General features: G+C 39.3%; 1 protein-coding gene across 1 annotated transcript in view; it reads right to left on the bottom strand.

Moving 5' to 3' along the window:
* Positions 1-4,968, bottom strand: part of LOC136268485 (uncharacterized) — a 51,702-nt gene extending 46,734 nt beyond the window's left edge. Inside the window, exon 1 of the mRNA XM_066063841.1 lies at positions 4,857-4,968. Within this exon, the coding sequence (XP_065919913.1) occupies positions 4,857-4,907 (51 nt within the window). The 5' untranslated portion in view covers positions 4,908-4,968. The remainder of the gene's footprint in view (positions 1-4,856) is intronic.
* Between the last annotated feature and the right edge of the window lie 12,647 nt (positions 4,969-17,615).

Raw genomic sequence — 17,615 nt, forward strand, 5'->3', positions numbered from 1 at the left:
TTAAGACTTCACAACCATCTGCAAAGGCCAAGATGGCAAAATACGCAGTGAGACACTACTAAGAGGCGATTATTTGCTGCTTAAAAAATGCAGCAACTAACAAGAGAACCTGCTCTCCCCAACCACTTACAACTTAGCCTGTTTGTGCCTTCCACTTGCCAGCTCTTGGATCCGCCCCTGATACGTTCATATTATGACATAAATCTTGGTGATATATGATATAGTTTTTCTATATCATGGATGCACTACTTACAACCACTAACAATTATTCCAAATACTATCCACATTCTAGTAACTGCTATTCTTAGACCATCACATGTAAACACTTCCTAACAAAAGTTCAGGACTACTAACAGGTTAGACAGCTGGTAACGTAGCCACATGTTAAAGGGTGGACTTTGTTGTTGTGAGGTTATGGTTGTGAGGATACACTATTATCATCACGCAAGAGATACTACCACAAGTAATAAGGGAACTGTAAACATGTACTGAAACTAAAACAAGTAATGATTCATCAGTTTGCATAAACTACTCAGATAAAGTGTACCCATAGCGGGTAGCCTGGAGAAACTGGTAACCATATATAATAGTTATAACACGGGCATGAGGGCTTTGCCTGATATGTATGCCCAAGGGCCGCTATGAATGCCTGACTGCCCAAAGGCATACATATCAGGCAAAGCCCTCATGACCCGTATTACAGCTAATGTGTATTACTTATCAGGCTGATAGCCTGTACAGGGTGATCAGTGACTCAAGCCAATACGAGTGTAGCCACTGGATATCAAACAGTACGGAAGTAGGAATCCCCCGAAACGATGCACGCCTCCAAAAATATTACCTTTTAAAAACCAGCTTAGAAACTTCTTATGCGATGAAAATCACTTGTACGGAATAATATTAGTCCATCTAGCATCAAATGTAACGTTAAAAACAAGGAAATGCTTACTGGCTGCTGGATAAGAATTTTTTTAAAATTGTTAAAACTCGAAACCTCACTCACTGACCACAGTCGCAAGCCTAGAGCCCAAACGAAGCAGCGCACGGTCACCAATTTACGCCACAACAACAAACTCACTGGTGGGATGTGCCTTTTGGGGTTCCGACGAGTGTACGCCCTGTGCGTCTTGTCTTTTCTTTTCTCTTCAATCAGCCTGTTTGTCTTCTTCTTCATCCAACGAAACCATATCGAGGCATTAATTTTTCATATCAACACTTCAGCATAATAGACGCCACAAAATTATTTAAGGCACTTAGACTATACTACTGTACGGAGGTACGGGTACTCCACGATACATAGGTCACAACATCATGCCCATTCTTTATTCTGCATATTATTGATCTATCGATCGAGACCATGCCCCTTTTACGTTAGCTGTATTTGTGACCACACACCTTCAAGTTGGTAGGCTGATTCGAGCTCAGATTCGAGATTCTCTAGTCTAATACTATGAATCGATCAAAACCACGATGACCACACCCCTTTTTGGCGCATGCGCACATCTTTTGCAGGCTGACCCGAGATACTCTAATACAGCAGTCACCCTAATAGAACAGTCACATGTTTATAGCTAGCTGTATGCTTTATCAAAAAACTAAACAAACTAGTATATCAAAAATTATAAATTTAAAAATGAAGTAGGAATCCAAGCGACAAAAAGTAGTGAAACAAGAGATGAACAATGGTAGCTATTACAGTATAGCTCAATGGTAAAACCTTACTTTGGAATGGTATAACAATTATTTTACGATCAATGCCAAAGTAGGGATTTCCCACTGAGCTATACTGTAATAGCTACCATTGTTCATCTCTTGTTTCACTACTTTTTATCGCTTGGATTCCTACTTCATTTTTAAATTTATAAATTTTAATATATATTATATCAGGAGCTTATGAGCCACCGAAGGCAGCGAAGGAGCATGAAACTTGGTTCCATCACAATCCAAATTACATCATGTTTTTTGAATAAATTGCTACGAGTGTTGTTAGTACACAGTGTCTACTAATGAGATTTTGCTTTCCTTATATGGAAACTAATCGCTAATGAATTTGGATTTCAATGACACCTGGCAGGCAGCGTAAGTTTCATGCTACTTCGCCGCCTTCGGCGGCTCATAATCTCCTGATTATATACAAGTGCACAAAAAAATTTGGAATTTTCAACTAGAGTAGGGACCATAGCACATCGATAATAGCACTGAAACAAGCTGGAGTAGTGCACGATATTAAATCACAGTACAACAATAAGTGTTATATCCCTACTGTGCATTTTTATTATGGTAACTTGAGCACAGTAGGGATATAACACTTCTTATTGTTTTACTATGATTTAATATTGTGCACTACTCCAACTTGTTTCAGTACTTTTTATCGATATGCTATTATGGTCCCTACTCTAGTTGAAAATTCCATAATTATTTTTGTGCACTTGTTTTTCAACTTTTTTTGTAAATAATTTATTATGATTGGTGAACCCATGCACACTGCATCTGAAATGGCACCGCGCGCCCCAGCTATATCAATTATTGTCTAAAAGTGAAGTATCCATTACGCTTCATTGTCAGCTATGTTCAACCCGTTACAAAGCAGTACAAATCAAGAACTGTTCGAAAAAGCACCTCTGCAATCAGAGTAGCCACTATGAAAAACATGGATAAATTTTGTTTCGAAGGGAAGCCATCATGTGCTACCGCTAAATTGACACTTTTCGCTGTCAGCAAAGATAAATGGGACACAAAAGAGTACACTGGTAACTCCATGAAGAATACATTGTACGTACTGCAGTATGCCAAAAGGCACCTGTCAGGCTGAAGCGACGTCGAACAGTGAAATAAATCTAGCCCATACCCTTAGCTGTTATCGAGTTACGCTTGTCTAAAGGCATCAGTCAGTTACTTACTGTACTTAGTCGGTCAGTAGAAAATTCCATTAAATCAATTTTTTTAAAATTCCGTAGCAACTTATTGAAAGTGTTTCGGGTTGATCTGAAAGCTTGCTTGGGCTTTTACCTACCTCATCATCATCTGGGAAAATTGAGGCTGATTTTTGGGTAATATTATTTAGTGGAACACGTCTACTCCTTTGTGTTCCCTACTATACAATACTATCGTACCGTATGATGCATGCATAAAATTTTTGATTATGGGTCAGTAGCTAGTACATTCTGGTTACGTTCGATTACGATGGACATATCCTAGAGATATCATGGAGAATTTTGGTTATGAGAGTTTAATATTTTAATCAGTGCTATTGAATGGTTTATGGAAAAAGTACAGAGTTCACTAAAGGCCTAGATAGGTAAGCTTGCTTGTAGAGTGGTTATTCCATGCAGAGTGGTAGCTTAGTGATGGGGGCGTGTCTGTCTGTATTCGAAAATGTGTGGAAACCATTGGTGAATAAGCTATAGTACTATTCTCACCTTGGCCCAACATTTTTCAACTCATAGGATGGCGAGGATAACAAAACACTCTCCATCTGAGTGGTTTTCATGGCTAAATCCATCCTAATCACCTCAGTATTAATCAATCTCCACAGTTGATTTTGGCCTCAACATCTACATACATAATCACTGCCTAGTTGTAGGCCAGTCTACATTTCGTATGATGATCAGTGGCTCCTTTGATCTGAGGTGTGAGGGTGTTACCTGTACATTTGATAGGTGCACTATTGTTTGCCATGTTACAACTACCAAGCTGGGATTAGGAACATTCTTTGCCATGCTACAACTTCACTGGAATGTAGCCAGAACCTTTAGAAGTCTACCCAACATGTTGCATCACTTGCCCTTTACTATGTACATTTTCAAATTGTATATGAAATATAATAGCCATATGTAGTTGCAATTGTGGGATATGATTTTTTTAAAACACTTCAAACCAACAAAACACACAATTTAGCCATAAAGTACATACTACATAGTTCCACAATCACTGTACACCCTTTAGACAGGCTTCAAAAATCAATAAACAGCACACACTGCAGTAATTATACTGCGCCTACTAGCGAAGTACGCATTAGATATTGTGATGTCACAGTTATGTGTAGTTACTACTATTGTGAAGGATAACATTTCATCATTACTGTACAGTGTCGACAAATACTCTAATAGAACACACACACATGATTGACATGTGCTAAGTCTGTAAAATGACCATATTTACATGCAGCGTATGTAAAGTATAGTTATGTTATTCCGATGAACAAATGCATGCATTACCAAAATGACATATCTGCAAGAATTCCTGTTTGTTTTTAACAAGCCTTAAGCAACGAACATACTAATGATAAAAAGCTTGGTATTATCTTGTGTTACCAAAGTAAGAAGAGTTCATCTTCATTTCATGTCAGTGCTCCCAAGAAGACACAAGTGTTTAGTTCACACTGAACGTGTGGTTCACTGTTGTTGTTTTCTCAGTGTTTGCCTTAGCTCTGGTTGTAGGAAGGACCTCAACTTACCTAGTGATGGATTTGTCCCTTTATAGTGTGATGGTGTAACATATAAGTACTGTATTTGTAATTTAAGCATTTAAAGTTTGTGTTTCCCATTATCACTGTACAAATCAATCATTCTGTATGTTATACATTTGCAGTGCTGTGGCTGCAAAAAGTTTTAGCTTTTACGGCTAAAACTTCAAATGATTTATTCCATTAATTCAAAAATACGTAAACAGATCACATACAAGTTCAACCCAACTGGTGCACATTTCAGTGTTGTTCACTGGTGTGTGTTCTGTTAGATGATCAGAACTAACACAACAACATGTTAACAACACAACAATCTGTTACTATTATTAGGTTAGTTGCTAAAGCCATACAATTCATACACTACATCTTATCACATAATACATTAGCTCACATGATCCACAACATTGACATTAGCTCCCTTCTCAACTAGGAACTTCACCATATTCTCATTACGTCTCCTTACAGCCCAGTGTAGAGGTGTCTTACCATCCTGTGGGAACACAACAGTTATATGACTACATCACATCACACAATTCTAATATTTCACAATATATTGGATCATGTGATGTTTTTACACTACACTAGTAAACTATTGGATACTAGCTAGTTACCAGTCACTAAGTACAGGTTATAAATTTAGGTATCTTTTCTATTTTAGAGACCTAAGGAATGACACAATAATCACTGAGGCAGGGGTGTAGCCAAGGGTGGGCATGGGCGGGTATTTTCCCAACCATCACAAACTTTTGCCCAACCATCACAAATAGCTTAAGATTCACGCGAGGATTCACAGCAGCACACAAAACAATGCTATTTTAATACTGTAAAGCGTAAACGTGTACCTCATTTGTTGAACCATAACTTCGAAGAAGGGATTGAGATAGATGGTGTATCACGTGATCCATTACGCGGAAAATCTCTTGTGAAGTCTCTATAATTGCACTTCATGTAGATGCACGTGCCACATTTCTTGGCGCGTTTAAATTCGAAATTTAAAATGGAGTCGAAGCGTGGTACACTATAGTCGTGGTACTGTATCTCCAAGTCACAGTGAGTAATAATCGTCAGTAGGATTCAGTGTGGATGGTGCTGGCAGCAAAATATTTCGTTTCAGTGGACTTGTCAAGCATATTTTTTTGATACGGAAAGTACCATATAGCCTAACTTACTGCAGATGAAAGAAAACGGTAAAACGTACTTCTTCTAGATAACAATAATGGCATATGCAAATCAGTGGAGCTGGAAATGGAGAAAAGATCAAGTGTCATGTGCACAATTTGTACTGATTAACCGAGTTGTGGTTTACACCAGATTCATGCAAATGTACATTGGCTGCTATAAGTCTGGGACGAAGCCTTCTTGGTATGCTGATATTTGTGATAAGACTCATTATAGTTCATAAATTAGCACCCCGGCCTTCAATTGGGGCCATGTGGCATTTACTTGAAAAAGCATTACATATCGCTGTAATGGTTGGTCTGTAAGCTATACTACCAGTTGATTGTAGTAAATATTAGAAGTGCACCGATATGACTTTTAGCCAACATTCCGAAAACCGAATATTATCAAGCCGATAAACAAAGCCGATCCGATATAGTAGCATGGACATTTTCTCTAACAATTTGTTCTCTAAATGTAGCAAATAAGTGACAGAGTGGGACTGTAATCAATAGCCAACACTACATAATCCTGCGCTGCTAGGATATTACGTGATGAACTGTTTACATTGTTGGTTCTTGTAAGTTCAGCAGTTTGATGTCACGTGATGTTCGGCTACGACGATCGTTGGTAAATGCCTGCCCTACAAGTTTAATAGAATAGCATAATATATATAGCTAGTAATGTTTGCATGCATGCAAGCAGCATTAATTTTGCTTACACTATACTATAGGTAGCTGTAGGCCTTGTGTGCATACACTTTTCATAATTTTCTTTGATAATGTCTCGCATGAAAGTAAGCGTGTTTCTTGTGTGTGTAGCTAAGTTGATGTTGTGTCCAACCATCAAATATTGGCTGGCTACGCCTCTGCACTGAGGGTGAAGCCCGAGGTGATTAAGTGCCATTCCGAAGGTCTCCAAAATAGCAAAGATACTGTGGATTTGTGCAATAACTGAATTTAGACTATGCCTCGTACGGCTCTGGTCACTGTCAGTAAGGCAGCTCCCTGATCAAATTAGTGCTAAAATAACACTGGTAGGCTTCCTATATGAATATATACAATCATCTTTATGATCCAGCGATGTTTTATTTACACTCTAGCGATAATTTCTGGTGGCTGTTGTGACTGGAATCCAGCAAAGCACGTGACACACGTGACAAAAAGTTTTGCCACAGGTATCTAACCAGTTTAGATACCTACCCATGGGTATCTATTGGATTTTAAATACCTCATCAATGACTAAACTTCAAAGCATACTGTGTGTGCCATAGTCTAATACACGATCAACATTATCAAGGCATTATTGTGTTATTGTGACGTCACAGTTATGTGTAGTTACTGTCCTACTATTGTGAAGGATAACATTTCATTATTACTGTACAGTGTGGACAAATACTCTAATAGAATATACACTAATGATACAAGCTACATACTTAATTGACATGTGCTACATTTGTAAACTGACCTTGTTTACATGCAGTGTGTGTAAAGTGTAATTATGTTATTCCAATGAACAGTTATTCAATATGACATTACTAAAATGACATGCATATGTGACCAGATCTGTAATTAAGAACATCTCGTGTTTGTGTAAACCTTACAGACACAGGCATGGAATGTGCTAATGATAGAAAAGTTTGGTATCATCTCATTAACACCAAACACCTAGCAACAAATTTATGAGAATTAGTTTACATCTCATTGAACGTGTGGTTGACTATGGCCATTTTCACACAGTTTCACCTTAGCCCTGGTTGTAAGAAGGACCTTTAAAACACAATTTACCCAGTGATGGATTTGTCTCTTTATAGTGTGAAGGTGTACTGTATCTGTAGTTTAAGCAATTGTACCCCATTGCACTGTACAAATTGATCTTTCTGTATGTTATCATTTAGCTGCTTTATATCAGTTTCTACAGATGAAAGTTCACTTGATTATTCCTTTGACTATCTGAAAATGTAAAAAGGAATTCAAAAATATGGGAACAGGTCACACACATACAAGTTCAAGCTAATCGGTGTATATTTCAGTATTGCTCACTGGTGTGTGTTAGTGCTGAGCAATAGTACAAAATTCACTATCACGATAGACATTGATGATACGATAATTAGAGGTGTACCGATAATGATTTTTCTGTTGTACCAATATCCGATTAATCTGTACCTAAAAGAGCCGATACCGATTATAACGATCCGATTATCGTATATTCTGTAAAATGTAAATCAAATAGAACTACAGGTGTAGCTATTGCATGATGCATATTATTCTAATGATTTTTTAGAGAAAACAGAAGTGATGTAACTATAAGGCACAGCAATACCTGGTTACCTATGGTGGTGTTGCCTCTAATACACAACCCAGACACCGCAAATATTTTAATACATGCTCCCTTGTCAGGATTACTCCGTGTTTTGAATAGTTTTCAAGATGGCTACTATACACAGATTATCAGCTCAGCTTTCCTGTGGTGCAGTTCTTTATTCTTAAAGTGTAACACCTACTGTTTTCAGAAGATTTGAGTAAGAATATTCTACTTACATGCACAGTCATATGGCTTCTCATAATGGCTTAGCGTTTTTATGAAATAGTATAGAGAGACTTTCTATTTGTTTCTATTGAGTAAAAAGGCTTTTCATTGCTTTGCTGGTACTCACATTTGCCATGCAAACTATCGGTAGCGATATCGGTTCACAGAGCATTTGTGCCAATTACTGATACGGTAGAAATTGCTATATCGGTAGCCGATCCGATCACCGATCCAATTATCGGTACATCTCTAACGATAATATCACAATAATTACTTTGGTGGAGTGATGATTTTAAATCAAGTATTCAATGCACAAATAAACACCACATTAAGCATGATTAACACCTTCATATAGATTATTATTTTTGTAAGCTCATCAATTTGGTAATTAATAACACGGGCGGTCAATAATTCTATAATTGTTGCTAATAACTGTTTCATGAAAAGCAGTTAAACTAAAACAGCTAAGCCAGCTTCTCAAGCAGCAATTTTAGTGGGATTCTAGACCTTTCACAAACCAATTGACTAATTGCATGGGCAGCCGATAAAAACACACACTTTGTTATAGCCTTGCAACCAAACACATTCGCAGAATAGCAAACCTAAGTTACAAAATAGTTAAATAAACTTGGTAACAATGTTCTTAGAACCCTACAGCAATATCATGACCGTTAGCTCTAATTATTATATCGCAATAATAATATTTTTGATCACGAGTATTGAACTATCGATATTATCACTCAGCACTAGTGTGTGTTCTGTTAGATGATTAGAACTAACAAGACATTATTGTGTTATTGTGATGTCACAGTTATGTGTAGTTACTGTCCTACTATTGTAAAGGATAACATTTCATCATTACTGTACAGTGTGGACAAATACTCTAATAGAACATAGAAACTACACATGGCTTATTGTGCTACATCTGTAAAATGACCATATTTGCATGCAGTGTGTGTAAGTAATTCTACTGAACAATTACTCTATATGACAAATAATTATCAAAATAAAATATGTGGCCAAAACAGCAAGAATTCCCCGTGTTTGTGCAAACCTTACAGTAGTAAGCATGCAATATCGTATAAGCAGAAACTTTGGTGAGCAGAATATTTGGTGTTTAAAAATTTGCATTAGGCAAAAAGATATATAGATGCTTAACTTGTTGCCCCCCACATACCAGAGAGACTGGTTCTTCCATTTAAAACGGAGGGTGGAGATTTATTTAATTCATAGCCAGTGCAGTAGTCATCCGCAAAGGAAATGAAGCGAATGGAAACATTCTCTGTGCAAGATCAGCTCTGCGTATATCTTTTCTCACTGAACCACAGCCAGCAGTCTCGCCAGTGGTTAATCAAGCGATTCTACGATTATCTGTAGCACCTAAACTTTTTCCGGAAGTACATCAACGGCAAAAAAAAATAGTGTGCAGACTGCACCTACTATACAGGTAAGTAGTCATAGCTAGCTAACTGTCTTGTTAGCTATGTTATCAGAACAAGTGAATCACCTTTTTAATTGCCCTATGGTCATGATCCCAGGTTGCCCGCTGAAGCTGCACTAATCCCGGCTAAGGCAAGGTCACAAGTTGATTTGTGCGAGTATGGTATCTATATAACTGAGAAACTAGCAGAAGCATGGGACCTTGCCAGGACACGTATCAAGAGAGCACAGAAGCAGCAGAAACTGGAATATGATCAATATGCCAGAGCAACTAACTTTTCAGTCGGAGAACAAATGTTTTTATTGAAGCCTGCTGAAAAGACTGAACTCAAGCTTACCATGGACCTTACAGAGTTGTTAAACTGGGAGACAACAAGGCTAATATCCAAAGAGTGGATAGGCCAGAATCAGATTTACCGTTGGTAGCCATAGATTATCTAAGGAGGTGCCCCAATGAAATTTTGAACAATCAGTTTTGGCCACCAGATAATTCAAAATGACTACCTGCTCAGACTAAACTAAGGGAACAAGTCAAGCCAAGTAAAGTTGACTCATCCCCACTGCCAGTACAGGAGGGACCTTGGACTGGAAGGTTAAGGAAATGTCAGCTAGGTGTAGCAGATTTAACCAGTGTAATGAATAATGAAATGACTCAGTAACCTAGTATATATAATAAGGCTCAATAATATTATACCTATGTAACACTGACATATACTAACTCAGGATATTTATAACTAACATGAACTGTAGCCAATCATATCACTTTATTGTACGCATGCGTGTATATTCGTTAGTTACTACTTAGACACGAAATAAAGTCGGTTGTGCTGTTATTGCTATGTTGACAAGTGCCGTTAAAAGCAGCCCACGCTGCGACATTGGAGGTCCTACTGAGCCCTGAACTAATTTTAAAGTGGTAACTCGAAGAAACTCTAATTTGAGAGCTAATTTGGCTATGGCCGAGGGAGGCAACTACTCCAAACCGCACTCAGGAGCTGTGGAAATAGTGGAGGACGCTGGAACCATGTTTCTGACAGGGAAAACTTATCCCTTGAACTCTAAGAGGATAGTTGCTGACCAAATATTTGAATTAGTTACACTACTGGACTTACCGAGTGGAGCTTAGGTGACAGAAACCCAACAACTAATTGAAGGAAGACTGTTAGAGTTGAGACACGAGCCTAGGAACGTGCAAGTCATTGTTCAGCTGGACGACGAAGGCAAGAATGGCAGCAGAATATTTTAGTTGATGAGTCCAGAGTTATCCGAGAATCTGGAAAGTCAAGTTCCCGTCCACTTTCACCAGTAAGCTTTATTTCTTCTTGCCATGAATCATTCATTGATAATAGTATTTTCATGTTCCACACACCACACTCAGTCTCCAGTTAATAATGGAGACGATGTGCTCAAGTTACGCAGTGCACTGCGCGAAGTGAGTCAAACTAATGAACAACTCGAAGAGAAACTATGCCAACAGTCCACGCTTATAGACAAGATAGTTGAACAAATGAACCAAGTTAAAGAAACTAATGAAAGAATACAATTAAAACTTTCTGAACTACATGCGCCTAATTCTCAAGTGAGGAATTTAGAAAACGCGCTTAAGGCGGAGTCAAGTAAGTCTAAGCATCTGTGGATACAGAAGTGCGAACAGTTGCTCGTCCATGAATCAGAAGTGGAAGAGAAGGAGTTGGAAATCGCTCGACTACGTTCCGTGGTGGAAGAACTTACCTGTGGAGATAAGAGGCACGAGGAAAGGGGACCTACTGATGAGAGAGTGAGTGGCCATGACCACTGTCCTTCCACTGTGGAATCGAATACCCAACCACACGATGTCAATAGAGGGCGACGTGGCAAGGCACCACCCATCGAGTACTTCATTGGGGAAAACCCCGAGGTAACTTTAGATGAATGGCTACCCTCCTTACAGCGAGTGTCGAATTGGAATGGATGGATTTCAGAAGAAACTTTAATTCAGTTGGCAGGGCATCTCAAGGGTCAAGCTCTTCAAGAGTGGAATTTGCTAAAAGACAGTGACAAAGTAGGCTGGCAAGAGGCAGCAAAAGTCCTACAGGGCAGACTAGAACATGGCAGCCCAAGAGTTTCGGCACTTGCGTCAAGGCACAACAGAAAATGTCATTGAGTTTATAAGATGGCTGAAATGTACCTTTCGTATTGCACATGGCAAGGGAATGATGGCAACAGAAAGTAGAGAAGCACTGCTACATGGTCAAATGCAGGAAGGCTTGCTACTTAAGTTAATGGAAAGCCCTGCAGTATCCGGAGCCCTAGACTACAAGAGTCTATGTCTTGCAGCCAAGAATGAAGAGAAATGGCTAGTTGAACTAAGCAGAAGGTATCAATATCAGAGAGGGGACAATACTTACCTTAGTTCACAACAGAAAAAGGGCTTTCAGAATGAGAGAGCTTCACATAGGCAAGTCTATGACAAGAAGCAGACTCAGCAAGCAGATACACAGAAGAGTAAAGGAGTACAGCAAACTCATGAATACTCTCCTGAGTGTTATAATTGTGGTAAAGTCGGTCACCTTGCCAAGAACTGCAGGACACCAAAGTCAGAGAGTAGTGGACAGTCCGACAGGAAGAATTCTGATTCTAACAAGAAGAATTCACATTTGTGGCAGGTTGGTGCACAGGAACCAACTACTACAGAAGAGAGTACTTCCCAGGTAGAAGTTACTGACCTACTTGAAGCAGACTCTTCTAGTGACTCAGATGGTGTAAATGCAGTACATACAGGTCCATGGTGTGTCAAGGTAGCAACCTATGTATGGTGTAGTTGACACTGGAGCAGACATTACTATAATTGGTGGCAGATTATTCAAGTTAGTGGCTACAAAGGCCAGATTTAAGAAGAGGAACTTTCACAAGCCTGACACAGTTCCACATAACTATGATGGCAAAGTGTTTACTCTTGATGGTAAGATGGATCTGAAAATTTCATTTCAGGGCAAGGACACGACTACTCCAGTATACATTACGATGGACGCTAAAGACCAGTTGTTACTCTCCGAAGTTGTATGCCGGCAACTCGGCATTGTTCAATATCATCCCAATGTAGAGGTGTGGAGAGGAGGTCATAAGTCACAGAGCATGAACCATCAATCGTCAGCAGTTGTTCCAATGGTAAGAGTCAAACTTGTACTAGTTACTCGATGTCTTCCTCAACAGACAGCTTTGGCTAGGGTACAGGTAGAGAATGTACTGAGTGATAAACCTGTGTTACTAGAGACTAGTAAGAGTTTCAGAGCTGAGACTGGACTGGAATTAGACTCTGCTGTGATTGTACCAGATGAAGATGGTTATGCTTATGTTACTATAACAAACAATGGTGGTTACACAGTCAAGTTGGATGCTGACACTGAGGTAGGACATGTTGAAGAATTTGAGCCACACAAGGATGGCAAGTGGAAGAAGTCAGCAGTTCAAGTGATGGCTGTTAGTGTGCCAGAGAGGGTTGAGAAGCTTATGGAATTACTATCACACGGTATTGTGGGATCGGGCACAGATGATCAGCAGAAGGTACGTAATTTGTTGTTAGAACACCATGAAGCATTTGCTCTTAGTGAGACAGAACAGGGTAGAACTGATCTTGTACAATTTAAGATTGACACTGGTGATGCCATTCCCAAGAAACAGCCAGTACACAGAGTACCATTTGCTGTACACAATGAAGTTCAACACCAGCTTAAATTGATGGAAGAGATGGGTGTCGTTCAACCATCTATTAGTCCGTGGGCCAGTGCCATTGTGTTAGTCAGGAAGAAAGATGGAACCCTTAGATTCTGTGTGGACTATCGTTCCCTGAACTCTGTGACAAAGAAGGATACATTTCCTCTTCCTAGAATTGCCGATTTACTGGATCAATTAGAACAGTCTTGTTATTTCTCAACCTTAGATCTAGCCTCGGGTTACTGGCAGATTAAAGTACACCCTGATTCTCAAGAGAAGACAGCCTTTATTACACACAGTGGATTGTACGAGTTCTGAGTTATGCCATTCGGGCTGTGTAATGCACCTTCAGCATTTCAGCATTTAATGGAACGAGTACTTGCGGGATTGAATCCAGAGGATGGCCCCTCATTTGTTGCTGTTTACCTGGATAATGTATTAATATTTTCACGTACTTTGGATGAACACCTCACTCATTTACAACTAGTACTGGATAGAATCATCGAGGAAGGATTGAAGCTGAAGCCATCCAAGTGTAAGTTTGTTCAACAAAAAGTCATGTACCTTGGTCATGTCATTACTCCAGCTGGATTGAAGCCTAACACAGACAGAGTTGCTGCTGTGAAGGACTACCCAACACCACAGAACATTAAGGAACTTAGACAATTTCTGGGCTTGGCTTCTTATTATCGTAGATTTATAAGATAGTTTGCCAAGATAGCTCATGCTCTGACACGTAAGAATGTAGACTTTGTATGGACAACAGAATGTAAAGTTGTATTTGATGAGTTAAGAGAGAAGCTGATCAGTGCACCAGTATTAGTGTACCCAGATTTTGATCATAGTTTCATACTGGAAACAGATGCTAGTGTCAGGGGCCTAGGAGCAGTGTTGACTCAGATCAAGGAGGATGGACAGACACATCCCATAGATTTCGCAAGCAGAGCATTGGCAGCACCAGAGAAGAACTGCAGCATCACAGACCTGGAAACCCTAGCTGTTGTCTGGGCAGTAAGTCACTTTCATGCTTATTTTTATGGTCATGATGTTGAAGTTAGAACTGACCACAGTGCAGTCAAGGCTGTCTTGGGCACCCCCAGTCCCAGTGGAAAACATGCTCGCTGGTGGACAAAGGTTTACAGTAGTGGGATAGGAACAGTTACTATTACTCACAGAGCTGGTAAAGAGAACTCTAATGCTGATGCATTATCCAGGAATCCTCTCAATCCTTCCCTTCCTGAAGGAATAGGAGAAGGAGAAATGTAGATTGCAGTAGTGAGAAATAGGTCTACAGATAAGTCAACTACAGATATAGCTGATCTGTTGTCACAAGGACCTCAGAGTGATCAACTAACTGATATTGCAAGTGAACAACATAAAGATCCTGATGTTGTGAAGATTCTAAGCTTTTTGGAGGATGGTATTCTACCATCAGATGATCGACAAGCCAAGAAGCTTGCGCTTCAAGGTAGTCAATTTGTACTTGTTGACAATATCTTGTACTATGCAGATCCTAAGAACAATGGGAAGAAGCGAGCATTGGTCCCCAAACAACTTCAGAACGGTATTCTGGAGGAGAACCACAGTGGTGGAATGGCAGGTCATTTTGCCATGAGCCATTTGTATGCTGCACTCAGTCGTTCATGATGGTGGGAAGGAATGTACACTGATGTGTACAAGCACTGTCATGGTTGCCCACAGTGTGCAACAGCTACAGGGGGAGGGAGGAAGGAAGTCCAAGCCACTACTAAATCCTATCCCTGTTCAGAGACCCTTCCAGATTATTGGGGTAGATGTTCTAGAATTACCCAAGACTGAGAGTGGGAACAAGTTTGCAATAGTCTTCCAAGACTTCCTGACTAAGTGGCCCATGGTCTACCCAGCCCCAAATCAGAAGGCAATTCGAATTGCCCATCTCCTAGCTGATGAAATTGTACCCTTGTTTGGTGTCCCAGAGGCGCTCCTGTCAGATCGTGGCACCAACTTGTAGTCTTACCTGATGAAAGATGTTTGCAGTTTCTTAGGCATCAAGAAGCTCAATACAACAACATACCACCCACAATGTGACGGAATGATTGAGAGATTTAACCATACATTAATAGCCATCCTTAAGAAACATGTTGAGAAGTTTGGTATGCAATGGGACAAACATATTTCTGGAATTTTGTGGGCTTAGTCTACAGGAGGGAAACCATCGTATCTGTTATTTGGGTTTGATTGCAGATCACCCACAGAGGCATCACTGTTACCAACCTCACCCAATGGTGAAGTTGACATTACTGACTACTGAAGAGAATTAACTTTGTCATTGAAACATGCTCAAGAACTAGCAGCAGTATTAATACTAAAGGTGCACCGATATGACTTTTAGCCAATATTCCGATAACCGATATAAAATAATATTATCAAGCCGATAAACAAAGCCGATCCGATATAGTAGCATGGACATTTTCTCTAATAATTTGCTCTCTAAATGTAGTAAATAAGTGACAAAGTGGGACTGTAATCAATAGCCAACACTACATAATCCTGTGCTGCTAGGATATTACTAGAGCATGAGTGCCCATATATAGATGTTTATGTATATCTGTATCTGCTTCCTTTTTATGCTTGTTACTGATCCGATACCGATATGAAAAAACAAGGCCGATATAGCCGATAACCGATCCGATTATCAGTACACCTCTAATCAATACAGAAAGCTCAGACAAAATAAAAGGAACAGTATGACAAGTCTGCAGCATCTACACCATTTACAGTTGGGGATATGGTGCTGGTACACTTTCCTCAAGAAGAATCTGGACCTAAAAGAAAATTGTGTCGGCCTTGGCATGGACCATACAGGGTTATCCGGATGTTGAGGTAGTCAAAGTTTACTTCTCACAGGAAAATAAAATAAGAGTTCACCAGTCTAGAGTTAAGAAATGTTCTCCACATTTCCCAAGTGGATACTATTGGTATGGGAATAAGAGGCAAGGTCCAGATCGCCCTCCCAAGGAGCTAGAAGATAAAAATAAATGTACACACCAGAAGAAATCAAAATGGTCGAGACGACCTTAAGTTGAGGAGGGAGTGATGTAATAAGGCTCAATAATATTATACCTATGTAACACTGACATATACTAACTCAGGATATTTATAACTAACATGAACTGTAGCCAATCATATCACTTTATTGTATGCATGCGTGTATATTCATTAGTTACCACTTAGACACGAAATAAAGTTGGTTGTGCCGTTATTGCTCTGTTGACAAGTGCCGTTAATAGCAGCCCACGCTGCGACATATATAAATATTATGTATGTATTGTATAGTCTGCTTGCACATGCGTGGGGTGCAGGTGGCAGACAGTTAGCTATGATAATTAAAGAGAGGCGTAGAGCTAAGGAGAAGTGTCCTTGTAGCCATTTGGAATTACACATCGTCACTACATTTACATTGTGAACAAGTACTCTAATAGAACATATACTGAGAGGACAGCCAACATATCACAACAGGAGTAGTGCAACTGGTTAAAGAGTGAGGGGGTAACTTTGACAATGAATTTTACACAATGGATTGCATTCATGAGAGTCTGAGGACTTGGAAAATTTTCATACTTCAGAAGCTCTGAGTAAGTATTTTATGATCACACAAATGAATGTTATTGAAGTAGTTATGTACTTACAGAGTTTGAAATATATATATAAGATATAAGTGACTGTTCTATTAGAGTATCTCAATCTTTTCTTGCAAGCATTGTCCAAGAGGTCATGATGACCCTAGCTATTTCCACCACTTATGTATCACAACAATACTTAGGTTCAGTGTACATTTCAGTATTGTTCACTGGTGTGTGTTCTGTTAGATGATCAGAAACATGTTGACAATATGTGACCGGATCTGCCAAAAAAGGGACATAATCGCACAAGCCTAAATTTACAGTATAAAGCATTGAATACATTGGGTGAAATACTTGCATATAATTGAAAAAATTTCGTAAATTTTTTAAACCCCTTTTTCTTAGTGAAGGAAGGGACTAATAATAAAAATCTGGATATCATCTTATTCGCCTGTTCAAGAGAAGTTGGAAAATCTTTGTTTCGTTGCAGTAGACCCAAGGATACATAAGTTATGAACGTTTGTTTACGTTATGTCGAAGCGATCATACGCGATCAATTTTTCTTCACGAATTTCGCCTTTGTATGCAGTGAAGAAGAGCGAGTAAAGGAAAAACTTACTCGGTAATTGATTTCCCTGTTCATGGCGAACACAATGGCGAAATGTTTAGCTCCGTACCTCAATCCGTTGGTAAGTTGCAACTATTTTTGTAAGCGCCTGTAATATAGT

The sequence above is a fragment of the Dysidea avara genome, chromosome 10, assembly GCF_963678975.1.
Source record: "Dysidea avara chromosome 10, odDysAvar1.4, whole genome shotgun sequence".
Lineage (NCBI taxonomy): Eukaryota > Metazoa > Porifera > Demospongiae > Dictyoceratida > Dysideidae > Dysidea > Dysidea avara.